Consider the following 20,264-nt stretch of genomic DNA (forward strand, 5'->3'; position numbering starts at 1 on the left):
AAGCACGACTTAGATATTGTCTCAGCATGAGACTGGACTAAGTAAGTATATGAAAGTCGTGGTATAGGCACTTGGAACTGGTAGGAAAGGAAGGCAGTGTGGCAGTGTTGTAGAATCCCATGGAAGTGTAGCCTCTTGGAGTTTGGGGGCACCCCACTCCAGAAGCCGGAGGACCTGAGTTTAGATCCCAGCACCCAAGTGAGAAAACAGCTGTGGTTATGATTGTGAGGGGGTGAAGACAGGTGTATTGCTGTTGCTTGGTGACCTCTAGCTAACCTCCGGGTTCAGTAAGAAATCCTCTCTTAAAGGAATAAGGTAGAGGAAGGTAAAGTAAGACAGCCGGCATCCTTCTCTGGCCTCTGCACACATGGTCTGTGCTCTGTCTCTCTCTCCGTGCCTTTCTCATCTCTCTCTCTCTCTCTTTCTCACACACACACACACATACACACACTGGCCTTTTTGCATACATAGTGTGTGCTCTGTCTGCCTGCCTGCCTCTCTCTCTCTGTCTCTCTCTTTGTCTCTCTTTCTGTCTCTCTCTCTCTCTCACACACACACACACACACGTACACACATACCCCTCCAATCTGGGGCTGCCTATGCTATATATTAAAGAAAAGTAGAATATAGCCAGAGAAAGGGGAGCAGAGGATATTTCAAATAGAGGGGCATATATGTGAAAATAATTTAAGGCAGAAGCTCCCAAAAGAGACCAGGAAGGAGCACGAAGGTGGGGGAAATCAAAGAGTGAAGCTCCTGAAGCCAGGAGAGGGACCTCACTGCTCATGTGGTTTTAACATGGAATGAAAAGAACTTTTGTAGAAAGTGATTGGGTAAAGACAGACATTTCTTTCTCTCTGTTTCATCTCCCCGCCCCCTGAGCTGGAATTGGCCACCAGGGCCTTGCATGTTCTAGGCCCTGTCCAGCCCTGAGCTCCATCCCCAGCCCAAGCAAAGCCTCCGTAAACAAAAGGAGATCCGCAGATGCAGCCTACTTCCTTGGTTATGATTTGAAAGAGTTTTGAATTTTATTCCTTTTGAGATCTTGGTCTATAGTGTGAGTTTCAGAGTCTCAGAGTCAGTTTGTTCTAAATTTGATTGAGATGCTGTTCTGTTGCTATTATCCAATAACCTAGCACTTGACACTTTTCTTTTTCAAAAAAAATTCAGTGTTTATTTTTATTTATGTTCATTAATATCTTGCCTTCATATATTTCTGTTTGTTGGATTCCCTGGAACTGGAGTTGCAAACAGTTGTGAGCTGCCATGTGGGTGCTGGGGATTAAACCCAGGTCCTCTGGAAGAGCAGCCAGTGCTCTTAACCACTGAGCCTTCTCTCCAGCCCCCATCTTAATTTTTTTCAGTGTTTATGTATTTTTATTTTGACACTTACTTTTCGTGCTGCATATTCTTAGATTAAGAGGGCTGGTTTCTTGAACTTTGATTTTGGATTATGGTTAGTCATTTTAAAATTTTGTTTTCTTTTAGATTTTGAGTTTATGGGGATCTGCCTGCCTTTGTCCTTCTAGTACTAAGATTAAAGGTATATACTTCCATGCTCAACAAGTAACTTAATTTTTATTTATTACTTTTAAAAAATAAGTACACAGTGCTAGCTTTTTTTTTCAAATTAGAAATATTTAGTAAGTATCGGTTAAAGGAGCTTTGATAAAAGCAGAACTGCTAGCTCTCAGATTTACTAAGCACAGAGTTTTCAGCTGTGGCTGAGGTCTCTAAGGCAGTAAATCATGTGCTTTTCATGGACAGTATCTCACAGATGCAGTTGGACGTGAGATAATCAGATTTTCTCTCCCCACGAGCAGAACAGCTGGAAATGTCTACCAGTGTCCGCATCACAGACTTGATGTTGCCCTGCTGCCTGTCTGATTTAAGTTGTGGTCAGTGTGAGGAACCTGTGCTGTGATAAGATAGCGCTCATGAGGTCATGTGGTTTGTAAGTGCCCAATCTTCACTGAGCAGCCGGAGTCTCGGTGGAGAGGAGCCCAAGCTGACCTAGCTGGGAGGAGGGGGAGGATGGTGATGTCTTACAGCTCCCGAGGAAGTGAGCACTACAAGTCATTCGTGAGGTTATTTTATAATAATAAAATACTTTATACTTAATGGTTTAGGCTGAGGTATTAGGAATAAATAATGAAGCTTTTATTGTGGCATTTCCTTTCTTTTTAAGGTGAAGCTGAAGGAGCTAGCTAGCCATTGTTTTGTTTTTTTTATGGAGGGCAGAACTGCATGGAGAAGGTTTACATTGTTGGTGATTTTTATCAGCTGTAAGTTACTTTCCAAGTAGAGTGACTTATTTTCAACCTGTCAGTAACTGTTTGGATCATACATACAGAATGACTACCCGGTTTTGTATAAGTAATCATTTTATCAAGGTGGTCGTGTGTGCTCAGGTTTACCCATGTAAGGTTTATAGTGAGTTCGGGATTCTTTTGGCACGCTAGAAAGAAGCCCTGCCATCATCATCAGTCATTGCTGTACCTCCAGAACGCTTTCCCTCCCCTCGGGCAGTCACTGATCCCCTCTCTGTCTCTAAGAGGTTCCTTGATCCTGGACATGTAATATAAATAGAAACATGTAATATTTGGCCTTATGTAACTAGCTTCTTCCACTTAGCGTAATGTTTCCAGGAGTTATTCATATCATACTAGGTGTCTCTGTTTCCTTCTTTTGTATTCTCTAATATCCAAAACTATGAATATGCCACACTTATTCATTAACTAGTTGATAAACATTGGCTTATTCCCATTCTGACTTTCATGAATAGTGCTACTGTAAATATTCACATGCAGACTTCTTATGAGCCTTTACATTTGAGTATATACTTAATAGATTTGTTGGGTCATACATAAGTCAGTTCCACATTCCCCAGCTGAGGCAATGCCATGCTGTCTTCCAAAGCTGCTGTGGCAGTTGCCGCCCGGCAGGATGCCTGTGAGGCTTCTGATCTCTGGCTAACACCTGGTCTGTCTTTGTGGTGAGGCCATCCTGCCAACTATGAAGACTACAGGCCTTAACTCACAATCTCCCTTGGTCTCTCAGGTGGTGAGATTCATGGTGGTTCTTGTTGACATTCCTTGCATAACTTACAGAAGTGGACCATCTTTAAAAAGCTCAGTTGACCATTTATATCTTTAGGGAAATGTCTGTTTCCCTAAATGAACCCCTTTTTTGTTTTTGGTTTGTTATTTTTTGTTTGTTGGGGGGGGGGGATGGTTGTTTTTGTTTCTTTGGTTTTTTTTTTTTCAAAATTGGGTTTTCAGTGTTTTATATGTTTTAAATAGACTACTATTATCAGATATATGATTTCTGGTTTTTAAATGTGTTTTTAAGCATATTTGTTAAAGTAGAGCAACTTTATCTCTAGAATGGTTTTTAGGCTGTCTTCTGTTGAATTTGTCCAGTACCTGACTTTCTAGATTATTTTTTAAATTTTTTATTACTTTATAAATAATACCGATCAAAATTTCCACTTCCTCCCCTTCTCCTACTTCCCTCCCTCTCCCCCATACACCCTCTCCCCTCCTTCTCCAGTCCTGAGAGAGGGTTGGGTACCCTGCCCTGTGGGAAGTCCAAGGTCCTCCCCCCCTCCATCCAGGCTTAGAAAGGTGTGCATCCAAATAGACTAGGATGACAAAAAGCCAGTCCATGCAGTAGAGACAAATCCCAGTGCCATTATCATTGGCTCCTCAGTCTGCCCCAATTGTCAGCCACATTCAGAGGGTCCAGTTTGATCCCATACTCGCTCAGTCCCAGTCCAGCTGGATTTGGTGAGCTCCCATTAGCTCAGGCACATTGTCTCAGTGGGTAGATCAACCCCTCGTGGTCCTGACTTTCTTGCTCATCTTCTCCCTCCTTCTGCTCTTCAACTGGACCTTGGGAGCTCAGTCCACTGCTCCAATGTGGGTCTGTGTCTCTATCTCCATCTGTCACCAGACGAAGGTTCTATGGTGATATTCAAGATAGTCATCAGTCTGACTACAGGACAAGGCCAGTTCAGGCACCCTCTCCTCCACTGTCCAGGGCCCTAGCTGGGGACATCCCCATGGACACCTGGGATCCCCTCTAGAGCCAAGTCTCTTGCCAGCCCCAAAATGGCTCCCTTAATTAAGATATCTCCTTCACTGCTCCCATATCCGTCCTTCCTCCATCTCAACCATCCCACTCCCCCAAGCTCTCCCCAACCCTCCCCTTCTCTCTTCTCTCTCTCCATCTCCCCTCCCCCCACCCCATTCCTACCCCCATGCTCCTAACTTTGCCTGCTTCCGTGGCTCCTCATCACTTTGATCAGGTCATTCTTCATCCTAAATTGAGATTCTTCCTAGTTTAGTCTCTGCTCCTCTTGTTTTATCTCTCAAGACCTAGACCCAGCCCCATAAAACTGTTTTTAGTTTCTTAGTATGTAATACTTTCTCAGGCCTCCTGGTCTCTCCCATGCCACCTGTACCTGGATTCCCCTTTAACCTGCTCATCCATAAGGACCCAGCTCAGGCATCATCATCCTGCTTCCTCCTTGAGCTTCTTTCTCTCTTGGAGGCAGTGCATGGCTTCTCCTGTGGGTTGTTGTACGCTGATGTGACACCTGACGTCGGGTGTGCAGCTCGTCCTCCAGAAATGAGATTTCTGGCTGCAGGAGCTTTGTTAGTTCTCTTCTTAAACATCTATAGTGTTTGTTGGAGCACGTTGGCTTGATTTGGTGGACTGATTGATAAAACCCATCATATAGCTTTAGCAATTTCTGTTAACATAGTTTGATCCAAATAGAATAGAGAAGCTTCATGAGGGCATCTTCTAACAGTTGGGGTGTTTTTTAATGCCTCAGCTAAAGGTTAAATCAGATGAAATGTTCGTGGTACTTTGATCTAGCCTTAAAGTTCAGAGTGAGACAAGTGTGAAGTGATTTACTTCCTGTGATTGGTCATAATTTACATAGACCCTCATATATTCCAGGCTTTAGAGTGCTGTCTCAGTATTGCTAATAGTTTCAATTTTGTCAAGATCCGTCAGCTGCCAGGAAGACTTCGCTCGGAGGTAGTCTCCCTTTCCTGCCCACAGGACTGCGTACACCTTCCCATGTGTGGCCGTCAGAGTCTCTGTAGATGGCTCCCCTTCCTCCTGTTCTGGAAGCATATAGGCAGGATCGGGTTCTCCAATTTCAAATTTTCTTCTCTTTACACATGTTGGTGCACAACTCTTCACTGCTTCTGAATGTCTTAGTGTTCTAACTTTACTACTGAATCCTGCATGTTAGGATCTTGGTTCTCAATGATTAAGAAGTCATGACCTCAAGATGATCACTTTTGTTGGTTTCCTGTTTGAGTTCTCTGGAAATCTTTTGGTTTGGGTGTTTGTTGCTCGTTATAATACAGCTTCTTTTTCCTTTGGTTTTCTTGAGAGAGGGTTTCTTTGTATAGTCTTATCTGTCTTGGAACTCATTCTGTAGACCAGGCTGGTTTTGAACTCACAGAGATCTGCCTGCCTCTGCCTTCTGAGTGCTGGGATTAAAGGCGTGTGTCACAACACCTGGCTATAATACAACTTTTTAAAGAAACTAATAATTAAGAAAAATTTCGAGCCTGGTGGTACATACATTTGTAATTCCTGTGCCAGCTGGGGAGAGGTGGGAAGATAAGGGTTAGGGTCATCCTCAGCTTGGCATTGCTGGAAAAAAAGAAAAAAGAAAAGAAAAGAAAAGAAAAGAAAGAAAGAAAGGAAAAAAATATAGCATGTCATTTTCCATTTTCATCTGTTTTAAATTCTGAAATCTGGATAAACTATTAAAAGCATAAAGAATTTAGGCCAGATGGTGGTGGCGCAGGCCTTTGAGCATTGCTTAGGAGGCAGAGACAAGCCAGTTTCTGAGTTCAAGGCCAGCCTGATCTACACAGTGAATTCAGGACAGCCAGAGCTGTTACACAGAGAAACCCTGTCTTGAAAAACAAAACAAATTATTGACCAAACTGGGGGGGGGGGTGATGTTTATAATTTAGCAATCCGTGTGACTGTTGGCCTCACCCACTTTTCTAACAAGAAGTATAACGTACAGTTAGTTCTTGGTGGTGGTTCTGCCTGCAGCAATGTGTCCCTCTTATAGAGCCCTGTGCTTTACAGACATGGACACACAAACGCAAGTGTCAGGTGCGGCTTCACGACCTGATGTGACTCAGTCTCGGGAACTTGCTGGGACTGTGCTGCAGCTCTCTCTGCCACATGACTCACCTCGGCAGTGCAGCCCTGCTCTAGTAGTGATCAAAGTTCATTTGGTTAGGGTTTTTTTTTTTTGGTGTGTGGATGGCTTTTTCCACTTTGTTGTGGATTGTCTTTCAAAATACCCGGTGCTTTTTCCTCTTTTTTGAATCTTAGAATGTGGTACTTGTCTGCATCATGCAATCTCTGTTCACACACAGGAAAAAAGATAGTTTAACTTGAAGTAATATGCATCATTATCTATAATGTGCTATGTAAATATATTTTTATTAATGTCTTTCTAATTGTATGAATCCCTTTGTTCAGATGTCAAAATTGGGAAATTACCACTCGTGCTTCTTTAAAATCGAGTGTAAAAATGAACCCGACCTTTGACAAGTTAACGACATCCTACAATGTGCCTAGAAGAAAACAAACACGTGGAGAACACGCTGTCTCCTCTGACCTGTGGACACTTGCCCAGCTGATCATTTTCTCAGCACAGATTTTTCTGCTGTTTAATAGTGATCTATATTTAGAGGCTTCAGGACTCTAAATTAGGCTGGGCAGTGGTGGTGCATGCCTTTAATCCCAGCACTCGGGAGGCAGGGGCAGGCGGATCTCTGTGAGTTCGGGGCCAGCCTGGTCTACTCCAAAACTTCAAAGAAACCCTGTCTGAAAAAATGGAAGAAAGAAAAAAAAAAGACCCTGAAATTAGGACACTTTATCTTGACATACAGAGGTTTAGTTTCTAGAGTCAACGGATGGTGCCTTTCGCATGTTACACATGTGTGATGACTGTACAGTCCTGTTCGCATGTTACACACGTGATGACTGTACAGTCCTGTGGACTTCAAACGCCCATCTCTAAAGCCCCCCCCCCCCCACTCTGAAGTCCTGGTGGTGATTTCAGTGAGGTCCCATAGTGTCTGTGCTTGAATTCACCATCACGCAGCTGGGAACTCGCTGTTTCCTGTCACAGCCTTCATTCATCAGACTGTGAGCATAACAGTTTCCTGTTTTCTTATTAACTATAAGTGTTTTGTGCCATAATATTTGCTGGCTGTATATCTTACCCCTCTCCTTTGCTAATTGCCAAATAGTTGGGGTTTCCTGCTGACAGAGAAATCATGAATTCTGATCTCTTTATTGTTAATCCAAGGCTAACGTGTTGGTAATTTTTAAAGTGGTAAGTATATTCAGTGTCGTAAGTGCTATTTACATACGTTCTACATGGTCTTACTTTGTTCTACTCTGTTTCTTAATGCACAACATGGTGACGCAGTCCACAGCAGGTAAGAACCAGTGCCCGTGACCCCGGTCAGTGCTCACATGAGTGCGTGCTGGGACTGACATCTGACATGTAAAAGGGTGAATGAATGAATGAATGTGGTCAGGGGACCAGCTTTTCAGTGTGGCTTGTGGGCATTGTATACTGTCTCGTACTGAATCAGAAAGCTGAGTTACTCAACTGATTTTTAAAATCATCCCTGCAGTCTAAGGAGTGAAGATAGAGATGAAATGTATGTTCAGCAGCTGTCACTGCTTGTCTTTCTAGAGTCCCAGAATCAGACTTACCTATAGATGTGTTCTCAGCTGTGCACAAGGTCCTCGGCTCAGTCCCCAGGAGCTGATGGATAAATGAAGCTTTTTAATTTTTGTTTGAGACAGGTTCTCTTTATTGTGCCACTGTCCTTGGCTAGTGAGTGGGTTTTATTTGTTGTTTTTTCAGTTGGGTTTCCTGTGAGCAGTAGCTTCCCTGGCTAGTCTGTCTTAGTGCTGTCGAAGATCAAGATGCAAGTCAGTTTTGAAGCATATTTAAATATTTAGGATTTTTTGTATATTTTTATCTTAAATGTATGAGTGTTTATCCTACATATATGTACATTATGTGCATGCCTCATGCCCACGGAGCCCCTAAGAGGGTGTTGGGTCCCATGAAACAGAAGTTACATATGGTAGTCAGCCACTGTGTGGGTGCTGGGAACCAAGTGTTCTTAACCACCAAATCGTCTCTCTAGGCTCCTGTGCTTTATTTCCTGAGATAGGGTCTCTCATGGAGCCTGGAGCTCAGTGGTTCTGTTAGACTAACCGGACAGCGAGTTCCAAGACCCTCCTGTCTGTATCCTGCCCCCCGCCCACTTACACTTGGACTGTAGATGGGCTCCACCCCATCCGGCTTCCATGTGGGCACTGGGGGTGATATCAGAGCCTCACTGTTGGCCAGCACGCACGTTACCTGCTGAACCATCTCCTTTAAAGGCCTAAGATGTGCCCCCGATGTGGTCTGGGAAAAGGAGGGAGGAAGAAGGGGAGTTTACAATCATCTTCAGCCACAGTCAGTAGTTAGGTGAAAGACATGGACTGCCAGCCTGGCCAACCAGAAGGAAATCTCAGGTGGTGCTGAGGGTGTGGACTCTTCTTAAGAATGATAGAACCATTGTGCTGGATTTCTCACCTCTCGATATAAGTTCTAAAGAACAAACCAGGCAGCTCCGAGAGGTGTGCGCTCAGAAGTCCTTGTGGCTCCTTAGAGTTGGGAGAGAGGTTTGAAATTCCCCAGTAGGAGGATTGGTTAGGGGGATCATGATGCTTTCCTAAATGAGGTACCACTCAACCACCAAGTGTGAAGGCTTGCTAGCAAGCGGGGAGCAGGCTGTCAGGTCCTGCACGCCGTGACTTAGTTCGAAAGATAAGGTACAGTGGTACCATTTGTCTCCGGATTGTGGGACATGAATTGCTTTCTTTTCTAACTTGTCTTTTATTTATTTATATAGTAAGTTTATAATTTTATAATAAAACCAAAAGTGTATACAGACCATTTTGGCAGTTACCTGGCAGCTTCTTTATAAGTAGATCGTGTCCTCACGAGAGTGAAGTGACTATTCCGTGTGCTATAGGTGTGTGGCTGTCTTTTCACCAGATAGGGGCTTCCCCATGTTGCTTTTTTGTCCTGCTTCTCTTAGATGTTGACTTTACATCTCTGGTAATGTTTGACTGTTCCACTTTTAAGACTGAGGAATACACACAGGTTCAACCAGACAGGATCTCTTGGAGGAGGGACGTGGACATAAGCTCCCACCCCACCCAAGAGGCAGCCTGATGTCGATACCTCCAGAGGATTCTCACTGGGTAGATTAACCACACTTAAGGGTACTTGCCCAGCAGTCGGTGGCCAGCACAAAATAAACTCAGTGGAATTTTTGTAGACTTCTTGTCTCATTTGATTTGTTTGGACTTTTTTTTGTCTAGTGGTCTTTTGCTTGTTTATTATGGTTTCTGATTTTGTGTTTGTATGTGTTTCTTAAGCTTTCTATTTTTTAAAAAAACTCTGGTTTGCTTGCTTTTTGTCTGCTTGTTTGTTTTCTAGAGAAAGAAAGAAGGACTGGAACTGGGGGGGGCATCTGGGAGAAGTTGGGGGAGGGAAACCATGATCAGAAAGCATTGTGTGAGAGCCAGGCAGTGGTTATGCACGTCTTGAGGCAGAGGCAGGTGGATCTCTGTGAGTTCTAGGCCAGTCTGGTCTACAGAGTGAGTTCTAGGACAGCAACAACTGTTACACAGAGAACCCTGTGTAAAATCAAAACAAAATAAAAAAAGAAAATACTGTTTGAAAAAAATTATTTTCAATTAATAAAAAAAGAGGAGTGAAAAAACCAAGAGGAAGTGGAGCCATCCCTGTCGACCCTGACCTTGGTAGGGTGATCTTTCCGAGACTCATCTTCTGGGGTCTCAAGACTCTTCAGGAAAGGGTTCCTTCATTTAGAATTTGAGTCATGGTGCCTCTTTTCATAGCAAATCTCACTGGACTCTCCTGTAGTAGGAAGCCACTTGTTTGTTCCTGCAGCTCAGACCCGAAATAACGACACAGAAACTTTATTAATTAAATCACTGCTTGGCCTATTAGCTTAAGCATATTGCTAGCTAGCTCTTACATCTAGAATTAACCCCATATCTATTATTTTATATTTCACTATGAGGTTCATGGCCTACCAGCAAGGTTCCAACTGACAGCTTGAGTCTTTACCCTCTGGCAGCTACATGGCATCTCCTTGACTCCACCTGCTCTCTCTCTCTCTCTCTCTCTCTCTCTCTCTCTCTCTCTATATATATATATATATATATATATATATATATATATATATAATCTTTCCAGAATGGCTATATTCTGTTAAACCATTGGCCAAAAGCAGCTTCTTTATTAACCAATAGAAGCAACACATATAACAGAAGGACTTCCCACACCATTTCCCCTTTTCTGTTTAAATAAAAAGGAAGGTTTTAACTTTAGCATAGTAAAATTACATAAAACAGGTATCAAGTGAGAATTACAGTTGCAATATTTATATCTACTTTTTATCATAACTGAGGAAAACTATAACTGTCTATTCTTCAACTCCACCAATGACTCCAGAAGGATATGATGTCACCTAAGTAAACAGGAGTTTCATTGTAAGCAACTCCAAACTCTAGAATTGACAGACATCTCGCTACCTGGACAGTCACCCAACATTCTTCTGTAATGCTGGGGCAGCCATATTCAGCCTAGAGGACCATAGTATCCAGGAGACTTTTCCATGAAGCAGGAAATTTCAAAGACAGTTCCACCTATATTGGCAGTTTGTCAGTCACTTTCTTTTGTGTCCTGCAGAATGTCTGGCAGACTCTTTGATGAAGTAGGAACCCTGAAGGACTATCTCACCTTCTTTAGGCAACTTCAGCAGTCATTGTTCTTTGGGTCCTGCATGTCCAGTTCATACAGCATAGCATCAAGCAGTCCAGGCAAGAGCAGTTTCTTGCCCTAATGGCTAACAAACTCCATGAGGAGACTCTTCAATGTCCATCACCCTCTTGAAGTAATTAGTGTTGCCAAGAGCAGATGTGTCTCATTGTCATGAAAAAGTCCTAAGTTCTTAAAACATTTTAAATGCCAGATTCTGTAGTCTTTGAAAAATCTGAAGAATGTCTACCCATCTGAAACACATCTCTGTCCATCTAGAAAACCTAATTACATACCTACAAGCCTGACTATTATAAATGACTATCTATTAATCTATATTTCTTAATTATACGTTACATTTTTAAATGAGCTGTACAAACACAATACCTTAATAAAGAGCAGAAGTATATATATATAACAAAATTGACCTTAAATTTGTATCAGTAAGCCAAGATTCATACCAATGCAAAGTATCCATCTCTATAGCATATCCCCCTTTAAATGTAAACAAACATTTATAAACAATCATTTAGGAATTTTGGTGTAGTTCTCTCCAAACTGCTTTTTGCTTTTTGTTTGGCGGTTTAATTTTTTGAGGGGTGTTCATGGTAACCTTTCAGGGGATCTTGGTCCATCAAACCACATTAGTCTGGAAGGAATCCACAGGTTCTCATCCTTCTGTGGAAACAAAAGAAGAACCTCTTTTCCAAAGCAACAAATCCTTATTCCCATTGTCTTCTAAGTCAGTATGTTTCAAGTTGAGATGTGTCAGGGAATGGCAGGTAGCCAGAAACTAAAATCTGACAGCTATCCAGGAAGCAGGCAGCTCCAAACAGCAGGTTTGTAGCTTGCACTTTGGGTGACTTAATTCTTTGTTTATAATCTTCATCAGTGATTCATCAATGCATCAAAGCTGCTTTCATACAGATCCATTTCTCCCAGGATTCATTTGTATGAAGCACAGAGAACAAATCTTGCCAGTAGTGAATGATTCCAGCAACAGCATTCTCGAGGCAGGCTTCATCTGTGGGGTCTAAGTCCAGTTTATCCTTAACTCTGCCGTTACAGTCAGTTTGTAGAGAGTAGCGGTACTTCAGGCAGAATGAATATATAAGCAGCTGGCTTTCTTCTTCAGCCTGCACAGCATTCTCTGGGAAAGAGCTCAGTGCCTGAGTTATGAAGTCTTTATCTTGAGTCTCGTACAGACAGTGAAACCAATCAGAAGTCTCAGTTGGGAGGGATAGGAGCCGTCCTTTTCTAATGCTTCCAGATGCATAAGTAACTCCCCTTTTATGTCCGTGGGTATTGTAAAGGTGGACGTCTCCTCCAGCTGGCTTGCTTGCTCTTTATTCAGTAGACCGAACAGAAGGCATTCCATCTGTTCCAAAGGAGGGTCCTCAGAATGGTTGCTTTCAAGTAACAGATACAAGTTTTTGAAAGGTTTGAGGGGATAATCTTTTTCTTTTCCTGGATTCTTTCTTAATAAGTAGAACAAAGCTCCAAAAAAAATTCCTGAGGCCGGGCGGTGGTGGCGCACGCCTTTAATCCCAGCACTCGGGAGGCAGAGGCAGGCGGATCTCTGTGAGTTCGAGGCCAGCCTGGTCTACAAGAGCTAGTTCCAGGATAGGCTTCAAAGCTACAGAGAAACCCTGTCTCGAAAAAAACCAAAAAAAAAAAAAAAAAAAAAATTCCTGAACATGGAGGTGAGCGAACGCATAGCATTTCATACTCTGTGTCCTTCTGAAGAACCTTCGCACCCACGAGGACTGAGAAGTCATTTCTGGTTAACTCATGCTTTCTGAGATTCTTCTTGTAGAGCATGTGCTTCATAGTCCAAATGCTTTCAGCAGCTGCCTGGCACAGGCTCTCAGTAGGGTTTCCCTGGGCAGAGGAACAGAGCTCCCATCTGTCCGTGAAAATGTTCACATGCAGACAGCGTGTGAACAGAGCAGGTCATTGCAACATTGTCGCCTTTCTCCACTTGCTGCTTCCGACCAGCACAGACCAGCCCGCACACTTGGCAGGCATTCTCAGTTCACACCATAGTCCATGTCTTATCGTTCAACACAGACGAGAATTATGGGCCATTTTAAGATGTAAGAATTACTTAAGAAAGCCTGAGCTAATAGACCAACCAGTTTATAATTAATGTAGACCTCTGTGTGTTTCTTTGGGACTGACTGGCTGTAGGACTGGGTGGGACAGGAACCTGTCATCACTTCCCACACTCCCTCTTTCTCCTCCACTTCTTAGTGATTTTCAGAGTACCTTAAAGCAGGTCAGGAACTGTAGAACTCGTGTTTAATTTCACCCAGGAATCTCACTATTAAGGCATTTTTTTGTTGCTTGATATTATAAGACTATTTGTGTTATATTTATTAAAGAATTGATAAAGACAGCAAGCCTCCAAGTAGTTTGCTTAAACTATGTGTACTTTTCATGATATAGAGAGCCAGATGCCGTGATTCGGTCTGTGAGTCTCAGCACTTGGTTGCAAAGGTAGGAAGGTCACAAGTTCAGGACCACCTGAAGAACATAGTGGTTGTCATCAACTGTGGCTATTCCCTGGTTGACCTACTGCCCAAAGCATCAGTGTTTACTGAAGGTGGACATCAGCAGTTATCCACTTGGACATTCATCCCCAAGCCCTGCCTGTGTCCACAAAGGAGACAGCTATAGCTGCTTTAAACAGAATGTTGTGGGACCCACCTCCAGGGGATGGTTAGCTCGCCACAGCCTGCCTGTGCTCTGCAAGGTGGCGCCCACTGAGGTGTCAGCCAAGGCAAGGCACCCAGGACTCCTCTAGAGTCGACAAGAAGAGTGAACCCCACCTCCAGAACTCAGCAGCCATTCTCACACCTTGAATATGTCAGGCTCTCCTGGGACATTTACACGGAAAACACAAGATTCCAGGATTTTAATTCCTTAGATGGGAGGGGTCTCCCTTTCTATCAAACACTAAAGACATTTTCTTGGGAAGGCTGATGGTCTATGAAATATAGTTAGCTACTAAGAGTCTGACGAAGATGGTCACAGGTACTGTGTTTACAACAGAAGACCAGGGCCTCTGAACTGTAGAAGGCCTAGTGTTGGCCTTCCCCCTGGACAGGAAGCCTTCAAGTAGATTTGTGCATATGCAGCCCTTTTGAAATACCCCAGAATTCCCTGCTCCGGGGCCCACTTACACTCCCCACTGGGGCCTTCTTCATAATAACCCAGTGTGCCCATTTCTTAGTCCAGAGATAGGTGAGGGCAGCTTCAGTCCTAGGACGCCGTCCCTTACTGTTCTTTGTTTCTTTGTGCAACCAAGACATCGCTCTGCTTTGTCACATCAGCAGCACCCAAAAAGGCAGCAGGCATCACCTTTCATTTTGAGAAACTGAGTCCTCAGCCCATAGTTAATTTTTTGTAGAGCAAAGGGAAACCACAGCTTTCCAGACAACTGAGAAGTTGTGGTTCTGCCATGTCCCTTGTCTGTAACAGCCAGGAAGAAGGAAGACACGTGCTCTGTAGTATTTCCTCAGAGGATCTGGGGAAGGAGAAGGAAAGGAAGAGATTAACTGACTGAACTCAGCACTCAGCTATAAATCATGTGTTGCAAAATGGCGATGGGTGTTGCATCAGAGCATGGGGTTGTGATACAGCCTCTGGGTCGCACACCCGGAGGAGTTGTGATATTCTGTACCTTTCTGCTGAAGATTCAGGACTGAGTTTAGTTAGGTTCCCTCTGTTACGCCAAGGGGCCACATGTTACTTGAGTTTCATTGTCCGTCTGTATACTTTCTTCTCTTGCTGAGGGCAGGGACGTTTCTTTATAGCTGCAAGAATGCCTGGACCAGATAATCGCTGCATCAAACCTGGGATCCCTGGTTTCTGTTAATGTGTCTTCACTTCTTCCTGGAAGTCTTGTCAGAAAAGCTGGGAGGCAGGGTGGCGAGGCTGCCATGGCTTTTCTCTCAGAACCGTTAGTTTTGAAAGTGTTTGTAACATTTCCTGCCCATTTCGTGTTGCCTTTATCTCAAGATTTGAAAGATAGTGACTAGGAGTTTGTCACGGAGAATGAGGATAAAGGCTGGCAGGAGTGTTGAGAGTAGGAGCATGAGTGTATCGTTGCGTGCCCTTGAGATATTTGATGGCTAATTAATTGTTGTTTTCTGTTCTTAATTCTGCTTTTTTTTAAATAGGGGAAAAAATACAGTATACAGGACAAGTGAAAGAATGTCAAAATTAGCATTATATCTGCAGCATAAATTCTCAAGGACAGGACGGGCGTCTGCGCAGTAGGGTGTTTGTGCTGGGGTGGAGCTGGGTTTGGGGCTTTGATGGGATTTAAGCAGTTCAGCTTCTGACCTGATAAAGGCAGGTGCTTTTGGAGAGTATAGTTTAGGGTCAGAAGAGCTAACAATTTCCTGACACTAAACTCAGGACTTAGACCCAATCCATAGAAACTACAGACAGCTTTTTACCTTCTTAGCCCTGAAAATCTCTAGGGAGAGAACATAGGTCTGGCTTCTTCCAAAGAAGAAGGGAAGGGAAAAGAGCTAACCCCTTGAGAAGCAGTCATTCCTTCCTAAAGAGAAGCAGGAGAGAGCAGAGCTGATACATAGGCTGGGCTTTCGGAATTGGAGACCACCTCACATTCCAGACTGGTCTCAAGCTTGTAGCTGAGAATAACATTAAACCCTACTGCTCCTGCCCCACCTCCCAACGCTACGATCACAAGGTGGTACCACCAAGCCTGGTTTATGAGGTGTGGGGATAGAACACACAGCTTTGTGTATGCTGGAGAACCACTCAGCCAACTGAGTTAGCCCCAGCTCCAAGACTCGAAAATCTAATGATTTCTGACTCACTTTTATCATTTACAGAATTATGGTAACATGCTTTCAAGCTGGGGTGTGTATAGTGAAGACTGTGGTCTTGAGGTCCGTAGCTCCTGTCATACAGCTGGTGTGCAGGTGCACCGACAGGCTGTCTGCTTTACCTGTGTGTAGAAATCAGGTGATGTATACATGGAGTTCCTAGTACCTTCAGTGCAGTAAACGTTTAGTTGGAATTGAAACTCTGCTATTAACTGTGAAACCTCAGCAGGTTCCTCCCAGGGTTCCATTTCCTAATCGGTAGAACAAGAATAAAAAAATCTAGTACATAAGACTGTCAGAGTCAGAATGTTAGAAAGCATTCAAAATCATTGTGTCTTTAGGTAAATAGATCAAAGTATTGTCTTTCTTGAACACAATTATATGCTTTTTCATGGGAAAGTTGTGTTTGCCTTGGTTTGAATATATCCAGTAATCTGGATTTTGTTTTCAACAGCTCAGGTGCCTAAAAGGCCAGAGGAACTTCTCCAGCCAACCACCTTTTGATGGAATCCACATCGTCAGCCATTTGATAGGAGAGGATGAGTCCTTCCCCTCCTCAGACGAAGAGTTCATGGATGGCCCCTTACACGAGAGTGGCCTTGCGTTTCCTCTGCATGGAAAGTCTGGCTCCATGTCTCCGGATCCGGCTTTGGCAGACGGCAGCGAGAGTGAAGCAGAAGCAGAGGACCATGCGCTGGGAACGCGGCCGAGTGACCACGGGGTTCCAGAGGGGCAGCCCCCACAGAGAGAGTCCTACTCCACCACTGTCTGACATCACTGTGACAGCCTGAGACGAGATCGGGGCCACCCTCTGTCCTGTGTGTGTATATATGTCTGCTTTTACAGCCTCACATGACTGCCAAATGTCACTGAATTTCCATTGCCACAGTAGACTGGAGTATGCTAATTGGTAAATGGAGTTCTAACAGTATTACAGAATATTAATTTTTCATATTTAGAAAGTACTGCTATGTCTAAATGTAAGAACTATTTTAAAATTCAGAACTGTGGGAAATTGGATTTTCTTTAAACAAAACTGCTCTTGTGCAATATTCTATCCTCACTGATCACACTGCGCATTGGTGTTCCTCATTCTGTTTCCAAGGTAGCTCCTCTAGACATCCAGCCAAAACATAGAGGTGGTTTAACTTGTGTTTTGAGGATATTTTTTCTTCACTAAAATTGCAGCTCTGTTAGTAGGTCATTGAAGATTGTCAAACATAACTTTTTTTCTGTATAATTTCTAAACACAAAGTAATCGTCGTCTGTTCTGAAAGTTTTTTGTTTCAGTTTCTACATTTTATGTGTATCATACTTCTGTGTGTCAGAATAGTAGCAGGCTAGCTGCAGATATATTATTTGTACATATTTATAAATCTGTATCGCCCAGCATTGGATGTCCTCTTTCACGAGGAGCAAGCGTTGACAGTGACCGTTGCCAGCATTCTAACAGGACTTCTGTAAATAGCAGGGTAAAGAAACTAAACATGGACCAGACACTACTCTTGGAGCAGCTGTGGTAGCCTGAACTCAGCGGGTCCTGACTGACCGCTGTTCAAACACTACTGGTGAAGTCCTTGACTCCATCTGTAACTAATAAACTTCGCAATCAAAGAGGTTATAGCACATGCTAGTTCATGCTAATCTATTTAATGTAATTTAGCACTAGAATAAGTTCCAAGATGCACAACAGATATATCTGGGGGCGGGGGATACCTATGAGTATTTAAATTCTCTAGTTTCTGATTGACAGGTAAAGCCATAAGAACCCTTTCTTCCTAGTCGTTTCTTTGTATTATTTAGACTTTTTCTCTAGAAAACTGAACGCTTGTTATTTGTAAATTGAGAAACGATACTTACCTGTGGAGAGGCTGCTGGCCTGTGTTGACTGGATGTTTTCTACCTTCAGTTTTTAGTAGCTTGAGCCATAGGGGAAGATAGAATGTAGTGTGTTTGGAAGTACATTTTTGCACAGAGTGTTGCATATGCAAAGAAAAATATTTTATAAAACGGAGTAGAAGAAACAAATAGTTTACTTTCTAAAACTATATAATGCCTTATGCTGCATTGTGGGCTAGGCTTCCCCAGCAGACAGGAGTGGAAACATGCCATCTGTTTCCAGAACACCCACTAAATTTTAGTATTTAATTTACCTGTAATTACAAGCTAGTTATTTAACAGAGGTAAGATATTAATTAAGATCTCTCTCTGGACTTCTAGAGGTCTAGCTAACAAGTTTTTCAGTTCCCTTCTCTCTGGCAATGTTACATCAATAATTTTCATTTCAACCTGTTTCCTTAGTATCTCCTGTTGGGTGTTCATCAGCACCAGTAGTCAAGTCTCTGGGTGAGAGTACCTGTCAGAGACTTGACTACTGTTACCCCAAGAGGCCGTCGATAGCCCAGTGATGTAAGAGGAGTTATAGCCCTGCTTTTTTATCTAGATCCCCTCATCAAGAAACCTCAGTGGGACTAGAAGTGTAGGCTGGAAGTTAGAGTGTTTACCTAAAATGCCCAAGACCCTGTGTTCAATTCCAAGCCCCACCAAAAGATGGACAAGCTCAGAGAATTTCCTAGTACTCTCTGGTTTGGAACTCGGTGTAAAAGAACCCTGGTCATTAAACCTTAATTTATTGATGCTCTTGTGATTTGTACAGTGGAAAATTAGAAGCAACATCCTCTCCAGAGTTTTGAGTCAAGACAGGTACAGTGGTGCGTATCTGTAGTCCTCGCTACTCGGGACCGGCCTGGGGAACACAGTAAGATGTTATCTTTTAATTCACATATACCTTAGATATAAATCCTTCTGGGTTTTAGTGTCCAGTAGGATACTGTGCCCTGAACTGGCTCCATTTCGTCCAAATTAATGTAAGTATATTGTTCAAGACTTTGAAGCATTAGACTGTGTCCATACTGATGAACTTTATGTCTTGAAGAATTGAAAGACATGTTGTGGGAACAAATGGGATGACAGATGATGGGAAACCTTGCTCTCTTGGGGCAGTGACCTTCCTGGTGCCCTAACCACTTCAGGTGACACACTGAAAGGACTTTCCCCACTGCTGGGGATCGAATCCCAGGCCTTACACACGGTGGGCAAGCTCTCCACCCCTGAACCACAGCCAGGTCTGACGTCTTCAAAATCAGCATATACATTTTCTTTATGGAAAATGAGACCAAAGATTTTGTTTGACACAACTTCTGCCCTGGTTCTTGTTGTTTGGATTGTTTGTTTTGGTTCGTCTTTATTTTGCTTGTCCAGTTGGCAGCTACTCAGCACTTGCTGATTGAAACATCATATTCTAACTGGCTCTTTATGTTGAAGAAACAGCCTTTCCCGGCCCTAGCACAATGCAGCTTGTTAATTTCCAGGCAGTGCCTTTGACTGAAAATAATGTCTGCTGCTTTTGAAGAATATTATTCCTGGCATCGTAAGAGGTCATTTGGTTCCTCATTCATTGTTTGCATAATGCACTATAATATTCAAATTTTTAAAAATTAAGGATATCAATTATGTTTTGTTAAGCTTTTCATGGCAAGTGTGGCTATTACATAGCACCAAGACATCCATGGCCAACATTTGTAGAATCAATTTCCTTACTCAACAATGAGTTTTAGCCTGAGAGGTTTTGCTGCTCTAGATTAACAATTATAATTTAAAATTAATTTCTTTTTAATTCTAAAATCAATTAAAATTTGTGGTTGAAGGTAAGGTAGATGCTATTTAAAATCCAGATTTTTACAGCACACCCATAGCTCTGCATAGCTCTTCGCTTCAGAGAAGAGACTACACAGTAACACATTGACGTGCACAGTTATAATGTACTCACTGTACCGTTGGTTTTATTGTAACACTGTATGATAACCTAAATGTTTACTTGTGCCTTTGCTTTAAATAATTAAAATTTCTCATTTTTCAAGACTTTATTTCCTTAAATTATTAAGAGGGAAGGGGTGTCAAAGTACTATGAAGAGCATCTGGGCACAGAGAAGACCGGCGGTGCCGAGGGCTGTGTTTCCTCCGGGGGTCACAAGCACCTGCTCTGCACAGAGTCCCACGCAGTCTGGATGAGTTTGACATCCACTAGATGTTTTCAGTTTCACAAACAGCCAGATGTCTAGACTTGTTTCCTTCCTGAACATGGTATTTGTTTTAATTATCAGTGGTAGCATTTCCATCACAACTGTAGATTAGGTTATTGAAGGCATCAGAAGCAGCCATGCACTGTCCGGCACTTCGTGAAGATACATGAAGTTTACAAGAGCTATAATCCGGACTTCTCTACCGGAACTATTAGCATTTGGATTCTGACTTTGTTGCAGGACATCCTGCATACTGTAAGATGTTTGCACTATCATAGCCTCTACCCACTGGATGCCAGTAGTACCCATGCCTTCAATGGAGACAAAATATCTCGAGGTATGGGAAGCTCAGGAGGACCAGAGTGAGTGAGGTCCCCGTGAACGGGTCAAGGACCC

The 20,264-nt window shown here is 43.0% G+C and overlaps 1 protein-coding gene across 8 annotated transcripts in view; it reads left to right on the top strand.

The window, feature by feature from the left end:
- Positions 1-19,707, top strand: part of Evi5 (ecotropic viral integration site 5) — a 164,136-nt gene extending 144,429 nt beyond the window's left edge. For all 8 annotated transcript variants that reach the window (XM_038339184.1, XM_038339171.1, XM_038339178.1 and 5 more), the window contains one exon: positions 16,241-19,707. In XM_038339184.1, coding sequence (XP_038195112.1) covers positions 16,241-16,558 — 318 coding nt within the window. In that variant the 3' untranslated portion in view covers positions 16,559-19,707. The remainder of the gene's footprint in view (positions 1-16,240) is intronic.
- Positions 19,708-20,264: the final 557 nt, after the last annotated feature.

The sequence above is a fragment of the Arvicola amphibius genome, chromosome 1, assembly GCF_903992535.2.
Source record: "Arvicola amphibius chromosome 1, mArvAmp1.2, whole genome shotgun sequence".
NCBI classification, from domain to species: Eukaryota; Metazoa; Chordata; class Mammalia; order Rodentia; family Cricetidae; genus Arvicola; species Arvicola amphibius.